The following is a 19,232-nucleotide window of genomic DNA, read 5'->3' as shown; positions in this document are numbered from 1 at the left end:
AACTGGAGGGTGTGTGTGAGAGAATATGCTGGACTAGCCAGTGTCCAGAACTTTGTTCTGTTAATGTTCAATTTCAGTTTCAAATCAATTCCTGTTAATGTGTGCTGTTAATGTTTAAATGTTCATGTATTGTTCTGTTGCTATCTATCTTGTTTGTTTTGTCTGATGTTTAGGATATTTGATCTCATGCAATGTGTTAATTATGTTTAATTTTAATGTCATGTTAGTGCCATGTTAGTTCACTGTAAATGTTTAATGTTATGTTTAGTTCACTGTTAGGTTTAATTCACTGTTAGATAGTGGAATGCTAGATTAGAGCCTTAGGATGCATTGTTTTGATTGAGAAATGGGAGAAATTAGTGCTCATAGCAAGCTAATTCTCTTTCCATTCCATTTGTATGCTTAGGATGCATTGTTTTGATTGAGCAATGGGAGATATTAGTGCTCATAGCAAGCTAATTCTCTTTCCATTCCATTTGTATGCCTAGAGCCACTGCCTTGGCCTTGCATTGTCATCACTGTTAGCTTCACCATCTCCCCTGCCCTTGGCTTAGGCCTTGGTTCACTTGCATTGTTCTCTGCTTGTAGTTGGTGTGTTCTGTCACCTTCTCATAATCCTTTTGCCCTGTGTTGCTTCCATTGTAAATTCTCTCCATTGTCTTTGCTTCACTGCCATCTCTGTTTTCTTCCTCTTGCCTTGTTCTGCTGCCTTGTCTCCCCCTGTTGCTGTTTTCCTTCTTCTTTCTACTGCTGCTGCTTCCTCTTCAAAGCCTAGCTCAAGCTAAAGGCTCAAGGCCCAGATCATCATTAAGGTCTAAGGCCCAATTCACTGTTACATTGAGCCCAATTCACTGTGAAAGCCCAGCTCAACCCAAGGCTCAAATCACATCACAAGCCCAGTCCAATTCAGTCAACTGTGGGCTTAATCAAAAGCCTAATTCAGAGACCAAAGCCCAAGTTCTCAGTTCATCATTCAAAGGCCCAAAGCCTAGTGCACTTCAAGACCAACTGAGCCCAAGCTCAGTTCATTTCATTGTTAAAAACGAACCCATTAGACCCAATTTACTCAAAGGGTATTCAAAGCCCAACAATAGCAATTTAGAACCCAAAAATAGCTAGAGAACTCCAAACACACCCAGTCTCTGTGGATCGACCCGTACTTGCACGAGCTACAACCGACGACCGTGCACTTGCGGTATTACTGTAGGCCCGCGTTTTCATTTCCCTTCAATTTTATACGCTTTCCCGGGCCCACCAAGTTTTTGGCGCCGCTGCCGGGGATAGTTTGTGACTCTTTTAGAGGGCCCACCAAGTTTTTGGCGCCGTTGCCGGGGATTGGTGCTGTGTTTTTCTTGTAGTTTTCTTGGCTATTTTTGCATTTCACTGCATAGCACTTGCATCTGCATCTGCTTCACTTCATTTGCTTTTGGACCTGCTGTTCTGAACCTGTTTTTCCTCTGCTGGGACGCCACCAAGGAAAAGAACCAAAGCCCAACTGGGTTTTTGCAACAATATCAGAGCAGCTGGGCTGTGCTTAAAAGGTAACCCATTTAAGAGAACCCGAATTGTGGGCTTCCAATTTTTAATTGTGGGCTTGTAATATTAAAACCAATTTTTGGGCTTTTTATTTTCTGTTGGGTTTGTAATTAATTTCTGTGGGCTTGTTTGTTTAATTTGTGGGCTTTATTTAATTTTTGTGAGCTTGTTTAATTTGGACTTGTATTTTGTATTATGGGTTTTTAAACCCAGCTGAGCTTGTAACCGATCACGCTAGGTTAACTCGTTAGTGGGCCGAGTACCCAAATTCTAGGCCGAGATTTTGGACTCAGTTCCACCAAAAGTTTTCAACCTAGCTGGGCCAAAGCAAACACAAAACCAACAGTGGGCGTGCTCCCATTTCAAAAACCAAATTTTATTTTCTTCATTTTATTGTTCTTAAAAAAAAACCAAAAAAAAAACCAAAAAAAAAAACCAAAATTTTCTTTTGCTCCCAATTTTAAAACCAAAATTTCTACTTTGCTCCCGTTTTTAAACCAAATTTTCTTTTTCAAATATATCCCATCAAAACAAAAATTTTCCCATAAAAAACCAAATTTTTGAAAACCCATTAAAACCAAATAGTGGGCTTTGTGTCTTTTCAATATGGGCCAACCTCGTGCTCTCCATGAATACATGTATCCCACAATAAAAATTCCATTATCATGTATTGTATTACCTCAAACCAATACCCCTTTTAAAATAAATGCAAGCATGATACAAATACTTCCTTTATTTCGAGGGTTCGATTCTGAGAACCCCTATACTCATGTAAGAGAGTTTGAACAAATTGGTCGGACTATGCAACCTGATCATATGTCCGAAGACTCTCTGAAATTGCGTTTGTTTACATATTATTTAAAGGAAAGGGCCAAAACATGGTTTTACGGTTTGAGACCACAATCAATCAACACTTGGGACCAACTCACAGATCTATTTTTCAAAAAATTCTTTCCACATCATAGGACCATCGCTATTCGTCAAAGTATCAATTGTTTTGTCCAATTGGATGAGGAAACTGTTTTTCACTATTTTGAACGTTTTAATGATTTGTTGAGCGAATGTCCGCACCATGGATTTGAGAAGTGGAGACTTGTCGTCATCCTCTATGAGGGACTAGACTTTAAATCTCAAACCATGGTTGATTCAATGTGTAATGGTGAGTTTATTGATACATCTGTGGATGATGCATGGAATTTTTTAGCCGAGATTGCAGAGAAAACCCATCAATGGGAATCCGTTAGGGAAACAGGAACAACACCACATGATATGAGTCACCCCCATGAATTAGAGTTTTATTCTTGTAATAGCTCCGACCTTAGGATTGAAAATTATCCTAGATTGCAAAATCCCTATCATGATGATGATGATGATTATGATGTTATGTTAGAAGAACATGTCTATACTGAAAATGTTATGGAACCTTTGGGTTCAAATACATTAGGCTTCTCTGCCCCGACCTTAATGCATGATATTTCTTCTAGTATTCCATGTGATGTTTCCCCTGATATGCCGATACACGAGAATCAATCTGTTGATGATGTTGAGGATTCTGATTGTGATCTTGCCAATTTGATTGATGATTGTGAGCATGATGTGACATGTGTAGATGATTTAGGAGATTTTGATTTGATTAATAATGACGCACCTATTCTCCTACATGAGTCACAATCTGTTGGCCTTCCACCCAACCTAGATTTGGTTTGTACCAATATTGTAAAACCAATTTTTCTGAGAATGCCCAACCTAGGTTTGGAAGTGTGTGCTTCCCAAGTCCTCTTGGACTATTTTGCTTCTAAGTATAATATCTTTGAGGAACCACAGTTGGAATTAGCATGTTTGCCCGTCCCGAGCACAGTTCATTTTGAGCTAGACCTTGTGCATGATGAACCCCCAAAACTGCGAGATTTTGTTTTCAAAACTATATCTTCTGTAAAATCCAGGTTTGGGGGTAGCTCATTTTGTTTCACAACTTCACTTGCTTGCCTACCATATTATTATTGTGTGAAGCTGTTGAAACCTTTACACTTTGTCTTTTGGGTTGATCCTCAACTCTTTAGACTTTTGGTGTATGGTGCATTTTTCGTATATAATCCAGTAGATAAAATTTCTTAAAAACCCTTTTGTTCCTTTTGTATATATTTTGCTAATCCAATATGATCTCGGCTGAATATGTTGGATTTTTGCCTTGAATAACGGAGTGTGTAATATTCTTTCGCCGAAATCGGGTATTCTCTTCCTTTTCTCTACTCACATGTCCTTTCCATATGTTGCATTATAATTTTTCATATTTTGAAACATTGAGGACAATGTTTAGTTTAGGTTTGGGGGTAAAGTAGATACCTGATAATTGCCATAATTGAAAACGAACTCCATCTTTTTGAAAAAATTGAAAAATTCCAAAAAAATTGAAAAATTGAAAAATTAAAAAAAAAAAAAATCATAAAAATGGAGCTCATTTACCTTGAAATGTTGACTCTTGTGCAAATATGTAATTATTAGGAGTCTTAGTCTAGATATTTAGGCACCCTGATTCTAGCACAATTCACATAGTGATAAGAAATTTGCACGCGCACGATCTACCAATACATGTATGGCCTCGATCTTCAAGGTGTTTGATAGGAAGTTACGATTGCCAATCACTTTAGAATACTGAACGAAACTTGACTAGCTTGTTCTTTGGTTGGTTGGGATAGAAGGTGGAGGTTACATTAAGAAAACAACCATCGAATTTAACTGGGTGCATCAAAAAGGGCTACCTCTTGCAAAGTGTCATGTAATTTTTGTTTCCTTTTGTTATGTATCAAAAGTGTTTCCTTTCAAAAAAAAAAAAAAAAAAAAAAAAAAAAAAAAAAAAAAAATATCAGAAAAAAAAAAAATCAAGTATTTATCAATTCCATCTCTCTTGTTCCAAAAATAAAAAGGAGTAGTCAATGTAAAAAGAGTCATGTAAATAGTCATTTTGTTGTTTCATTGTAATAAGCAAGGAGGGTGTATGCCATTGATGTACAACGCGAGTAATTGTGAAATACCTCCAACTCATTCACAATTCTCGTAAAGTCCGGACAGCTAGCTAGATTTCGACCTTGGTTCTTAGCCTGAGAAACTATCTCTTGGTGATTAGTAGTCATAACTTCATATCTTTCTTTACACATGTGTAGATACACTTTACACTCTTATCACATGTCTTTTTTTGTTATCAGTGCTAGGATTGTGCCTTTGATAGCTAGATTGACATCTCCATTTTGCTGTGAGCTTAACTGACTTGCACATGTCACATTTGATGGAATCTGAGCTTATATTTTGACCTAGAACTTTGTAGGTACGTTCTAAGCAAACCTTCACGAGACTTCAACTCGTCCACTAGGGACACTTAGTGGTTTAAAAGGCTTAGTGCATACGCTAAATGCATTCGAGAGACCAGCGACAGTGGTATAGGTAGGATTTCCTTAGTTTTGTTTTACTTGAGGACAAGTAAAATTCAGGTTTGGGGGTATTTGATGAGTGCCAAATATTGTATATATTTATCCCTTTTTGTTGGCATTTAACTCATCTTTTGTGCATTAATTCTACATTTTATCCCATATTCTGTATTTTCATTGTTTTCAAGAATAAATATTTTTCTTACTTAATTTTGCATTTTTAGGTAATAAATAAAGTTTGGATGAATAGCAGAGCGGAAAAGAGCAGAAAAGTAGTGAAAATCCGGGAGGAATTACACAAGGAAGCCGCGAAGAATGGTGTGCACAAGACCAAAAGGCTAGAAGTGGGCTTGAAGAAGAAGAATTGTCCTTAAAGAAGATATGGGCTTGGCATACCCAAGGCCCAAAACCCTTACTCAAACACATTTCCACTATCCAAGCCCGTCTCGGATTTCAGCCGTCAGATCGAAGCATCTCAGCATCCTACGGTCGCTCCATCATCGCACATCAAACTCCGAAGCCCCCGCATTACATCGCAACGCCCATCTCCATCTTGGGTCGTCCGTTTTGCTACATCCCTTCATCCGGCGGTCGCTCCACGCTTACCTCCGTATCGCCGTTGGATCCACCTACCATCTTCCCATCCATCGTTCCTTGTCGCAGATCATCAAACCGCGCTATCCCCGCTTCACACCGTAGAACCCGATACCCTATACCCAAACAAACACTTCCTTTCTCCCAAAACAGTCGAGCTCCTTCCCCTTCTCCCAAAATCAGTTTCAAAACCACCACCACCTCCATGCCCTGTCTCTGCAAACTGTCACTACCTCGCCTTCTCCACCACCATCACTTCTTCCCCGACCGTAGCAGATACCACCATCACGTCCCCCTCTTCTCTAGCCATCTATTACATCAACTTCTCAACCCGAAAACCCTAGTTTAGAAGTTGATGAAATAGGTGAGGTTAGAGACAGAAATTGAAGCAGCCGAGAAGAGCAGGAAGGTCATAGGAAGCATGGGTCGAGACTACATGGAAGAAATTTCCTCGATTTGGGTGAGTATCACTAACCCTAATTTCTCTGTAATTTGGGGGTTTCTCTAGAAACCCTAATTCATGTTGGGACCGTACCAGGAGAGGATTAGAGTAGGGAAATGGGCTCAATTAGACCCATGACATTAGAAAAACAGTAAACCTAATTGTACTGTTTTATTTTGGGATTTTGGGAAAATGGGTGATAACCCTAATTTCATGTTTTGGGTATAAATAGAACTGGAGGGTGTGTGTGAGAGAATATGCTGGACTAGCCAGTGTCCAGAACTTTGTTCTGTTAATGTTCAATTTCAGTTTCAAATCAATTCCTGTTAATGTGTGCTGTTAATGTTTAAATGTTCATGTATTGTTCTGTTGCTATCTATCTTGTTTGTTTTGTCTGATGTTTAGGATATTTGATCTCATGCAATGTGTTAATTATGTTTAATTTTAATGTCATGTTAGTGCCATGTTAGTTCACTGTAAATGTTTAATGTTATGTTTAGTTCATTGTTAGGTTTAATTCACTGTTAGATAGTGGAATGCTAGGTTAGAGCCTTAGGATGCATTGTTTTGATTGAGAAATGGGAGAAATTAGTGCTCATAGCAAGCTAATTCTCTTTCCATTCCATTTGTATGCTTAGGATGCATTGTTTTGATTGAGCAATGGGAGATATTAGTGCTCATAGCAAGCTAATTCTCTTTCCATTCCATTTGTATGCCTAGAGCCACTGCCTTGGCCTTGCATTGTCATCACTGTTAGCTTCACCATCTCCCCTGCCCTTGGCTTAGGCCTTGGTTCACTTGCATTGTTCTCTGCTTGTAGTTGGTGTGTTCTGTCACCTTCTCATAATCCTTTTGCCCTGTGTTGCTTCCATTGTAAATTCTCTCCATTGTCTTTGCTTCACTGCCATCTCTGTTTTCTTCCTCTTGCCTTGTTCTGCTTCCTTGTCTCCCCCTGTTGCTGTTTTCCTTCTTCTTGCTACTGCTGCTGCTTCCTCTTCAAAGCCTAGCTCAAGCTAAAGGCTCAAGGCCCAGATCATCATTAAGGTCTAAGGCCCAATTCACTGTTACATTGAGCCCAATTCACTGTGAAAGCCCAGCTCAACCCAAGGCTCAAATCACATCACAAGCCCAGTCCAATTCAGTCAACTGTGGGCTTAATCAAAAGCCTAATTCAGAGACCAAAGCCCAAGTTCTCAGTTCATCATTCAAAGGCCCAAAGCCTAGTGCACTTCAAGACCAACTGAGTCCAAGCTCAGTTCATTTCATTGTTAAAAACGAACCCATTAGACCCAATTTACTCAAAGGGTATTCAAAGCCCAACAATAGCAATTTAGAACCCAAAAATAGCTAGAGAACTCCAAACACACCCAGTCTCTGTGGATCGACCCGTACTTGCACGAGCTACAACCGACGACCGTGCACTTGCGGTATTACTGTAGGCCCGCGTTTTCATTTCCCTTCAATTTTATACGCTTTCCCGGGCCCACCAAGTTTTTGGCGCCGCTGCCGGGGATAGTTTGTGACTCTTTTAGAGGGCCCACCAAGTTTTTGGCGCCGTTGCCGGGGATTGGTGCTGTGTTTTTCTTGTAGTTTTCTTGGCTATTTTTGCATTTCACTGCATAGCACTTGCATCTGCATCTGCTTCACTTCATTTGCTTTTGGACCTGTTGTTCTGAACCTGTTTTTCCTCTGCTGGGACGCCACCAAGGAAAAGAACCAAAGCCCAACTGGGTTTTTGCAACAATATCAGAGCAGCTGGGTTGTGCTTAAAAGGTAACCCATTTAAGAGAACCCGAATTGTGGGCTTCCAATTTTTAATTGTGGGCTTGTAATATTAAAACCAATTTTTGGGCTTTTTATTTTCTGTTGGGTTTGTAATTAATTTCTGTGGGCTTGTTTGTTTAATTTGTGGGCTTGTATTTAATTTTTGTGAGCTTGTTTAATTTGGACTTGTATTTTGTATTATGGGTTTTTAAACCCAGCTGAGCTTGTAACCGATCACGCTAGGTTAACTCGTTAGTGGGCCGAGTACCCAAATTCTAGGCCGAGATTTTGGACTCAGTTCCACCAAAAGTTTTCAACCTAGCTGGGCCAAAGCAAACACAAAACCAACAGTAAGCGTGCTCCCATTTCAAAAACCAAATTTTATTTTCTTCATTTTATTGTTCTTAAAAAAAAAAAAAAAAAAAAAAAACCAAAAATTTGCTCCTTATTTCAAAAACCAAAATTTTCCCAAAAATCCAAACCCATTAAAACCAAATAGTGGGCTTTGCGTCTTTTCAATATGGGCCAACCTCGTGCTCTCCATGAATACATGTATCCGACAATAAAAATTCCATTATCATGTATTGTATTACCTCAAACCAATAACCCTTTTAAAATAAATGCAAGCATGATACAAATACTTCCTATATTTCGAGGGTTCGATTCTAAGAACCCCTATACTCATGTAAGAGAGTTTGAACAAATTTGTCGGACTATGCAACCTGATCATATGTCCGAAGACTCTCTGAAATTGCGTTTGTTTACATTTTCTTTAAAGGAAAGGGCCAAAACATGGTTTTACGGTTTGAGACCACAATCAATCAACACTTGGGACCAACTCACAGATCTATTTTTCAAAAAATTCTTTCCACATCATAGGACCATCGCTATTCGTCAAAGTATCAATTGTTTTGTCCAATTGGATGAGGAAACTGTTTTTCACTATTTTGAACGTTTTAATGATTTGTTGAGCGAATGTCCGCACCATGGATTTGAGAAGTGGAGACTTGTCGTCATCCTCTATGAGGGACTAGACTTTAAATCTCAAACCATGGTTGATTCAATGTGTAATGGTGAGTTTATTGATACATCTGTGGATGATGCATGGAATTTTTTAGCCGAGATTGCAGAGAAAACCCATCAATGGGAATCCGTTAGGGAAACAGGAACAACACCACATGATATGAGTCACCCCCATGAATTAGAGTTTTATTCTTGTAATAGCTCCGACCTTAGGATTGAAAATTATCCTAGATTGCAAAATCCCTATCATGATGATGATGATGATGTTATGTTAGAAGAACATGTCTATACTGAAAATGTTATGGAACCTTTGGGTTCAAATACATTAGGCTTTTCTGCCCCGACCTTAATGCATGATATTTCTTCTAGTATTCCATGTGTTGTTTCCCCTGATGTGCCGATACACGAGAATCAATCTGTTGATGATGTTGATAATTCTGATTGTGATCTTGCCAATTTGATTGATGATTGTGAGCATGATGTGACATGTGTAGATGAGTTAGGAGATTTTGATTTGATTGATAATGATATGCCTATTCTTCTACCTAAGTCACAATCTGATGGCCTTCCACCCAACCTAGATTTGGTTTGTACCCATATTGTCAAACCGATTTTTCTGAAAATTCCTAATCTAGGATTGGAACTGTATGCTTCCCAAGTCCTTTTGGACTATTTTGCTTCTAAGTATACTATCTTTGAGGAACCACAGTTGGAAATTGCATGTTTGCCCGTCCCTAAAACAGTCCATTATGAGTTAGACCTTTTGAATCCTGAACCCCTAAAATTAAAAGATTTTGTGCTTAAAAGTAAACCTGTTGAACAATTTAGGTTTGGGGGTGATTCATTCGGTTTTTCACTCTCACTCTCATTTCAGTCCAATTTTAGTGTTTTGAAACTTTCTATGTCTCTACACTTTTTCTTTTGGGTTGATCCTCAACTCTTTAGATTGTTATTGTATGGTGAATTTTTTGTATATAATCCAGTAGATAAAATTTCTTAAAAACCCTTTTGTTCCTTTTGTATATATTTTGCTAATCCAATATGATCTCGGCTGACATATGATGGATTTTTGCCTTGAATAACGGAGTTTTAATATTACTTTCGCCGAAATCGGGTATTCTCTTTCCTTTTTCTCTACTCAACATGATCCTCTTCATATGTTGTATTATAATTTTGTTCATATTTTGAAACATTGAGGACAATGTTTAGTTTAGGTTTGGGGGTGAAAAGTAGATACTTCGATAATATGCCATAATTGAAAACGAACTCCATCTTTTTGAAAAAATTGAAAAATTCCAAAAAAATTAAAAAATTGAAAAATTCCAAAAAAATTAAAAAATCATAAAAATGGAGCTCATTTACCTTGAAATGTTGACTCTTGTGCAAATATGTAATTATTAGGAGTCTTAGTCTAGATATTTAGGCACCCTGATTCTAGCACAATTCACATAGTGATAAGAAATTTGCACGCGCACGATCTACCAATACATGTATGGCCTCGATCTTCAAGGTGTTTGATAGGAAGTTACGATTGCCAATCACTTTAGAATACTGAACGAAACTTGACTAGCTTGTTCTTTGGTTGGTTGGGATAGAAGGTGGAGGTTACATTAAGAAAAACAACCATCGAATTTAACTGGGTGCATCAAAAAGGGCTACCTCTTGCAAAGTGTCATGTAATTTTTTGTTTCCTTTTGTATATGTATCAAAAGTTGTTTCCTTTCAAAAAAAAAAAAAAAACGAATTCAAAAAAAAAAAAAAAAAAAAAAAAATCAAGTATTTATCAATTCCATCTCTCTTGTTCCAAAAATAAAAAGAGTAGTCAATGTAAAAAGAGTCATGTAAATAGTCATTTTTTGTTTCATTGTAATAAGCAAGGAGGGTGTATGCCATTGATGTACAACGCGAGTAATTGTGAAATACCTCCAACTCATTCACAATTCTCGTAAAGTCCGGACAGCTAGCTAGATTTCGACCTTGGTTCTTAGCCTGAGAAACTATCTCTTGGTGATTAGTAGTCATAACTTCAGATCTTTCTTTACACATGTGTAGATACACTTTACACTCTTATCACATGTCTTTTTTTGTTATCAGTGCTAGGATTGTGCCTTTGATAGCTAGATTGACATCTCCATTTTGCTGTGAGCTTAACTGACTTGCACATGTCACATTTGATGGAATCTGAGCTTATATTTTGACCTAGAACTTTGTAGGTACGTTCTAAGCAAACCTTCACGAGACTTCAACTCGTCCACTAGGGACACTTAGTGGTTTAAAAGGCTTAGTGCATACGCTAAATGCATTCGAGAGACCAGCGACAGTGGTATAGTAGGATTTCCTTAGTTTTGTTTTACTTGAGGACAAGTAAAATTCAGGTTTGGGGGTATTTGATGAGTGCCAAATATTGTATATATTTATCCCTTTTTGTTGGCATTTAACTCATCTTTTGTGCATTAATTCTACATTTTATCCCATATTCTGTATTTTCATTGTTTTCAAGAATAAATATTTTTCTTACTTAATTTTGCATTTTTAGGTAATAAATAAAGTTTGGATGAATAGCAGAGCGGAAAAGAGCAGAAAAGTAGTGAAAAGCCGGGAGGAATTACACAAGGAAGCCGCGAAGAATGGTGTGCACAAGACCAAAAGGCTAGAAGTGGGCTTGAAGAAGAAGAATTGTCCTTAAAGAAGATATGGGCTTGGCATACCCAAGGCCCAAAACCCTTACTCAAACACATTTCCACTATCCAAGCCCGTCTCGGATTTCAGCCGTCAGATCGAAGCATCTCAGCATCCTACGGTCGCTCCATCATCGCACATCAAACTCCGAAGCCCCCGCTTTACATCGCAACGCCCATCTCCATCTTGGGTCGTCCGTTTTGCTACATCCCTTCATCCGGCGGTCGCTCCACGCTTACCTCCGTATCGCCGTTGGATCCACCTACCATCTTCCCATCCATCGTTCCTTGTCGCAGATCATCAAACCGCGCTATCCCCGCTTCACACCGTAGAACCCGATACCCTATACCCAAACAAACACTTCCTTTCTCCCAAAACATTCGAGCTCCTTCCCCTTCTCCCAAAATCAGTTGCAGAACCACCACCACCTCCATGCCCTGTCTCTGCAAACTGTCACTACCTCGCCTCCCCACCATCACTTCTTCCCCGACCGTAGCAGATACCACCATCACGTCCCCCTCTTCTCTAGCCATCTATTACATCAACTTCTCAACCCGAAAACCCTAGTTTAGAAGTTGATGAAATAGGTGAGGTTAGAGACAGAAATTGAAGCAGCCGAGAAGAGCAGGAAGGTCATAGGAAGCATGGGTCGAGACTACATGGAAGAAATTTCCTCGATTTGGGTGAGTATCACTAACCCTAATTTCTCTGTAATTTGGGGGTTTCTCTAGAAACCCTAATTCATGTTGGGACCGTACCAGGAGAGGATTAGAGTAGGGAAATGGGCTCAATTAGACCCATGACATTAGAAAAACAGTAAACCTAATTGTACTGTTTTATTTTGGGATTTTGGGAAAATGGGTGATAACCCTAATTTGATGTTTTGGGTATAAATAGAACTGGAGGGTGTGTGTGAGAGAATATGCTGGACTAGCCAGTGTCCAGAACTTTGTTCTGTTAATGTTCAATTTCAGTTTCAAATCAATTCCTGTTAATGTGTGCTGTTAATGTTTAAATGTTCATGTATTGTTCTGTTGCTATCTATCTTGTTTGTTTTGTCTGATTTTTAGGATATTTGATCTCATGCAATGTGTTAATTATGTTTAATTTTAATGTCATGTTAGTGCCATGTTAGTTCACTGTAAATGTTTAATGTTATGTTTAGTTCACTGTTAGGTTTAATTCACTGTTAGATAGTGGAATGCTAGGTTAGAGCCTTAGGATGCATTGTTTTGATTGAGAAATGGGAGAAATTAGTGCTCATAGCAAGCTAATTCTCTTTCCATTCCATTTGTATGCTTAGGATGCATTGTTTTGATTGAGCAATGGGAGATATTAGTGCTCATAGCAAGCTAATTCTCTTTCCATTCCATTTGTATGCCTAGAGCCACTGCCTTGGCCTTGCATTGGCATCACTGTTAGCTTCACCATCTCCCCTGCCCTTGGATTAGGCCTTGGTTCACTTGCATTGTTCTCTGCTTGTAGTTGGTGTGTTCTGTCACCTTCTCATAATCCTTTTGCCCTGTGTTGCTTCCATTGTAAATTCTCTCCATTGTCTTTGCTTCACTGCCATCTCTGTTTTCTTCCTCTTGCCTTGTTCTGCTGCCTTGTCTCCCCCTGTTGTTGTTTTCCTTCTTCTTGCTACTGCTGCTGCTTCCTCTTCAAAGCCTAGCTCAAGCTAAAGGCTCAAGGCCCAGATCATCATTAAGGTCTAAGGCCCAATTCACTGTTACATTGAGCCCAATTCACTGTGAAAGCCCAGCTCAACCCAAGGCTCAAATCACATCACAAGCCCAGTCCAATTCAGTCAACTGTGGGCTTAATCAAAAGCCTAATTCAGAGACCAAAGCCCAAGTTCTCAGTTCATCATTCAAAGGCCCAAAGCCTAGTGCACTTCAAGACCTACTGAGCCCAAGCTCAGTTCATTTCATTGTTAAAAACGAACCCATTAGACCCAATTTACTCAAAGGGTATTCAAAGCCCAACAATAGCAATTTAGAACCCAAAAATAGCTAGAGAACTCCAAACACACCCAGTCTCTGTGGATCGACCCGTACTTGCACGAGCTACAACCGACGACCGTGCACTTGCGGTATTACTGTAGGCCCGCGTTTTCATTTCCCTTCAATTTTATACGCTTTCCCGGGCCCACCACCTTTTTACACGGGGATTTAGCTGAAGATGTCTATATGCAACAACCTCCAGGCTTTGTTGATCAAACCAAGCCTCATTATGTATGTAAACTTCATAAATCTATATATGGTCTGAAGCAAGCTCCCAGAGCTTGGTATGATAAATTGCTAAAAATTCTTCTCACTCATGACTTCAAACCCTCCTTAGCAGATGCTTCCTTATTTGTTCAAAAGTTTGGCTCAAGGATTACAGTTCTTCTGGTCTATGTAGATGACATTATTATCACTGGAAATTCAACTGAGTATATTTCTCAGTTTATCAATCACCTTAAGACATACTTTCCCATCAAATACTTGGGCTCTCTTCATTATTTTCTTGGTCTTCAGGTGAAAAGAAATTCAGACAACCTTTTTCTTAGTCAAACTAAGTATGCCTTGGACTTATTGAAGAAATTCAATATGACTGGTGCTAAACCCTGTAGTACACCAGTCTCCCTATCTACTTCACTCACTGCTTCAGCTGGTACTCCATTAGCAGATCCAAGTGAATACAGATCATTAGTGGGTGCTCTACAATATCTTACTTGGACAAGGCCTGAAATTGGTTTTGCTGTGAATCAGGTATGTCTTTATATGCAAGCTCCCTCTGATCAACATTTTACTGCAGCCAAGAGAATTCTAAGATACATCAAAGGCACCCTAGATTATGGTATACTGTTTTCTAAAGGTCTTCTTACACTACATGGCTTTAGTGATGCTGACTGGCTGGATCAATTGATACAAGAAGATCTACATGAGGTTTTTGTATATTTTTTGGTCCTAATCCAATTTCATGGTCTAGCAAAAGACAAGGTAGTGTTTCAAGAAGTTCCACTGAATCAGAATACAGGTCTCTAGCCAATACCACAGCTGAAATTGTTTGGGTTTGTCAGCTACTCAAAGATCTTCATCTCTTGCTTCCTGCTCCACCATTGATTTCTTGTGACAATAAAAGTGCGGTTTCTCTGTCATCTAATCCAGTATTTCATAGTAAAATGAAACACCTGGCCATTGATTATCATTTTTTCAGAGAACTTGTCTAGAACAAAAACATTCAGGTCACTTACATTTCAACTTGGGATCAGATTGCAGATATTCTCACCAAGGGACTGGCAGGACCAAGGTTTTCTACACTCAGAGACAAGCTGAAGGTAATCTCTAGTACCAACCTCCAGCTTGAGGGGGGCTAATAGTACTAAGAGTTTTATAGTGTTCTCACGTGTGTCTGAGTGTGTGAGAAATGACTCTTATTGGCTGAGTGTGAGCTGTCTACAGCCTGTCCTGTTCTAACATATCTTGTCTTAGTAAGGACATGTATAAATGCAGGTCTGTCTTGCTTTTAGTGTGTAAGAAAAATCAGATTCTTGTTTTGTTCAATTAGTAAAGTACTACTACATGCGTCTATGAAGACAATAAGGAATACGTCTCAAATGTACAAGCACGCGATTATCCTATCACTGCTGTCCAGTGGCACCAGAGAAAAATGCTTTTGAATGGGATATTTGACTATTCCCCACGCGGAAGATGATGTTCAGATTACTCGACATTTTGCAAACTATTTTACCAGTGAGGCAAGAAAGTCCTTTAACATGCCATGAACTAGAGATGTCCTTGACAATTACATCCCTACTTATTGTGGAAAGGATGAGAGAGGCTACGACGAAGTTTATATATTCTCACAACAACGAAGTTTATATATTTTCACAACTGGAATCGAACAATTCCAGCTTACTTCTTATGGAGTAATAACAATGTTTCTAGTTATGTTCATATTATGCATTCCGTGTCAACTATATGAATAATTAAATGTATGCAATAAAAAAAGAAAAAAGAAGAAAGAAAAAAGAAAGTGTAAAGGTTTCAAATAACTTCTAGGCGTACGTAAAGGTTATGAATAGGATTCGGATGGGATCTTCACATCCAAAGAAAGTATCGCTTTGATGAGATGAGTTCACAGGTTCCTTCATCAAACTAACTGTGACTTGCAGATACAACGCTAAACTGAAAAAATTGCTTTACCGCTAAACCATTACGCACAGAGAATTTACATATGTTGATTGCTAAAATTGGATCCCAAAATGGTTTCGCACTCAAAGCGCTATACCTATACGGATAATATTTCACGCTTTGACCTTCACAGCTTCACATCCACTGGACTTGGAAGGTGAGAATACTAAATTTTGAATGTGCAAATTTAGGAGTTTCTATAACTAGTGTCTAACAAATGTCCATTCCGACCAAGTGAAGATGATCCACTTGCTGTATTTCTATAAGCGGATTAAAAACCAACCTCTTTGTTATTTAGATAAAGGCCAGCTCCAAACCCACCAACTTAAATAGTAATAGAAAATTACAAAACTTTCTGCTTCATGATAAACACATTTCAAAAACCATATCCAACAATATTTTGGAGTGATTTCTACTAAAAAGATCAGAGTTAGACTGATTAAGGGAGAAATCTAGAAGAGATTCAAGGGAAAAGAGGAAGAACTAAGTTGTGAGAGAAAAGAGAGAGATAATTCAGATAAAAGAGTAATTGGTTAAGACAATATTCATGGTATCCAATGACTGACGAGAAACCACTAAATACCCATTGGCCACGCCTAGCCTAAGGCTAAGGATAAACACACCCAAGCAATGCTATGGGAACCATACTAACAAACTAGTTGGGCTCACAAACAGTTGGGTGTATGACAAATATCCCCTACTTAAACTGATTCTTCTCTTCAAGAATCATCTTATTTTGAAACTGCTTCCTGATAAAGGCCTTGTCTTCCCAAGTAGCATCAGCAGCTATTGAGTGTGTCCAGCGCACCAGCACTTGCTCTACTAATTGTTGATGCTTTTAAACAGTTCTAGTAGATAATATCTGAAGTGGGGTTACCTTCAGGATGTCATTGGAGTCTAAGGATGGTAATGTTGTTTGAGGAAGTAACCCAGTTCTCAGCTTTGGCTTCAATTGTGATACATGGAACATTGGATGAATCCTTGAACTAGCAGGAAGACAGAGCTTATAAGCCACTTTACCCACTCTGGCAGTAACTTGATAGGGACCAATTTTTTTTTTTTTGCAGATATCTTTAAACTCTTCTTGAGTTGCACCGATGTCTGCCTGTAAGGTTGAAGCCTTAAATAGACCCAATCACCAACTTGAATTCCCTCTTAGTCCTCTTCTTATCAGCTTGTTCCTTGATTCTGTGTTGTGCCTCCTCAAGAGTGGATTTAAGAATAACTCCCATAGCTTGTCTTCTTTGTAGATAATATTCCACAGATGCATTGGAGCTTGCTTGGTGAGAGAAGATACCAAACTGTGGTGGACTGTAACCATAAATAGCTTGGAATGAAGTAGTCTTGAGGCTTGTGTGATAAGTATAATTAAACCACCATTCAGCCAAGAAAAGCCAGATAACCCATTTGGTGGGTCTATATATAGTCATGCATCTTAAATAGGATTCTAGACATGCATTGACTCTCTCAGTCTTTCCATCTGTTTGTGGATGATAAGCAGAACTCATGATAAGTGTTGTACCCATTCTACTGAATAACTCCTGCCAAAAATAGCCGAGGAATATACTATCTCTATCTGATACTATTGTAGCAGGTAGGCCATGTAATTTGAAAATGTTGTCAAGAAATACCTTGGCTACAGATGCAGCTGTGAATGGATGGCTGAGTGGAAAAAAGTGGTCGTACTTAATGAACCTATCCACCACCACCATTATGACCTCTCTGTCTTCTGAATTTGGAAGAACAGTGATAAAGTCCATGGAAATATGTTTCCATGCTTGCTCAGGTATTGGTAATGGTTGCAGCAGTCCCCCATGAGAAGTATGTGAAACTTTGATTTGTTGGCAGATATCACACTCCTTGATATACTGTAGTAAGTCTTTCTTCATTCCTCCCCAATGGAAGTACTCCTTTTCCCTTTGGTAGCTGGTCTAAGTGCCTGAGTGTCCATGTACAGATGATGAATGGACTGCAGCCATCACTTGTTGTCTCATTGTCCCATTGGAACCAATGTATACCCTATTCTTGTATCTCAGAATTCTTTGTAGAAGAGTGTAAGGGCTTATGCAGGAAGGAGAGATTGTCAGTTGTGGAATCATCTCAGAAGCCAAGTCATTTGAGTTTAACTAGCTTGCACTTTTCTAAACCATGTAGGTTGTAGTTGAGAGATGAGCTGACATTCAGCAGAGGAAGTAGGAGGAGCTCTGGACAATGCATCAAAAACTTTATTCTCAACTCCTCTCTTGTGAAAAACAGAATAGTCATAGCCTAGTAGCTTGGAAAGCCATATTTGTTGCACCATAGTGTGAATTCTTTACTCCATGAAGTATTTCAGACTTTGATGGTCTGTGTAGATAGTAAAATGATTTCCCATTAAGTAAGGCCTCCATTTTGTAATAGCCATCACTATAGAAAGTAGCTCCTTCTCATAGGTGGACATTGAAAGGAACTTAATTTGTACCGATGCCCTTGCTGAAATAAGCAATTGGTCTCTTGTTCTGCACTAAGACTGCTCCTACTCATGTATCACATGCATCAGTCTCTATTTCAAAGGGTAGAGTGAAATCTGACAGTACTAGCACTGGAGTTGTGGTGACATCTTGCTTGAGGGCTTCAAATGTAGTATTCCAATGGAAGTTGTCCTTTTTAAGCAACTCTATCAGAGGTCTACTTATAACTCCATTTCCTTGCAAAATTTTTCTATAGTATATAGTAAGACCTAGGAACCCTATGAGTTCCTTCAAGGTATATGGTACTGGCCATTTGAGCATACATTCAATCTTGGCTGGGTCAGCTTTAACTCCCTCTCCAGTGATGATATGTCCCAGATACTCCATTTTAGACTGTCCAAAGGTACATTACCGAGTTTGGCAAATAGTGTATGTTGTTGGAGAGTCTTGAGAGTGATTTCCAGATGCTCCAAACGGGATTCCATGTCAGGGATGTACACCAATATGTCGTCGAAGAATACCAATATAAACTTCCTAAAATGTGGCTAAAAGACATCATTCATTAAAGCTTGGAAAGAGGATGGGGCATTGGTTAAGCCAAATGGCATTACCATGAACTCATAGTATCCTTGATGTGTCTTAAAGGCAGTCTTGTATGTATCAGGAGGAAAGACTCGAATTTGGTGATACCCTTCCCTTAAATCTATCTTAGAAAACACCTTTGAACCAAACAACTCATCTAATAGCTCTTCTATAATGGGGATAGGGTATTTGTCCTTGACAGTAGCTTCATTCAACTTTCTGTAATCTACACAGAACCGCCAACTTCCATCTTTCTTCTTAACAAGTAATATTGGAGAGGGAAAATGGCTTCGACTAGGTTGTATCACCCCAGTTTTAAGCATCTCTTGCACTAACTGCTCAACTACCTCCTTCTGAATATAAGGAATTCTATAGGGCCTCTGATTTGGTGGTGTAGTGAGTGGTTTTAAGGGAGTATGGTGATCATGTTCCCTAGATGGGGGTAGTGTTTTTGATTCTTGAAAAACAGAGTCATATTTTTGTGGTAAGGGTAAAATGGGTGTAGGTGTGATGGTTTATTCTTCACAAGCAGTAATAGCAAAAAGCCTACCTACCATTCCAT

The 19,232-nt window shown here is 38.9% G+C and overlaps 1 protein-coding gene across 1 annotated transcript; it reads right to left on the bottom strand.

Annotated features, from left to right (window-relative positions):
* Positions 1-18,157: 18,157 nt before the first annotated feature.
* Positions 18,158-18,475, bottom strand: LOC113360805 (uncharacterized mitochondrial protein AtMg00860-like). Its single transcript, XM_026604264.1, has one exon. The coding sequence runs from the start codon at positions 18,473-18,475 to the stop codon at positions 18,158-18,160; it is 318 nt and encodes a 105-aa protein (XP_026460049.1).
* Positions 18,476-19,232: the final 757 nt, after the last annotated feature.

This window comes from Papaver somniferum, chromosome 3, assembly GCF_003573695.1.
Source record: "Papaver somniferum cultivar HN1 chromosome 3, ASM357369v1, whole genome shotgun sequence".
Lineage (NCBI taxonomy): Eukaryota > Viridiplantae > Streptophyta > Magnoliopsida > Ranunculales > Papaveraceae > Papaver > Papaver somniferum.
The sequence above is the reverse complement of the archived record's forward strand: the minus strand, read 5'-3'. Positions and strand labels throughout refer to the sequence as shown.

Bases quoted from the DNA above. Each gene is read 5' to 3' on its own strand.
- LOC113360805 (XM_026604264.1), bottom strand. From the start codon at position 18,475: ATGGAGTATCTGGGACATATCATCACTGGAGAGGGAGTTAAAGCTGAC.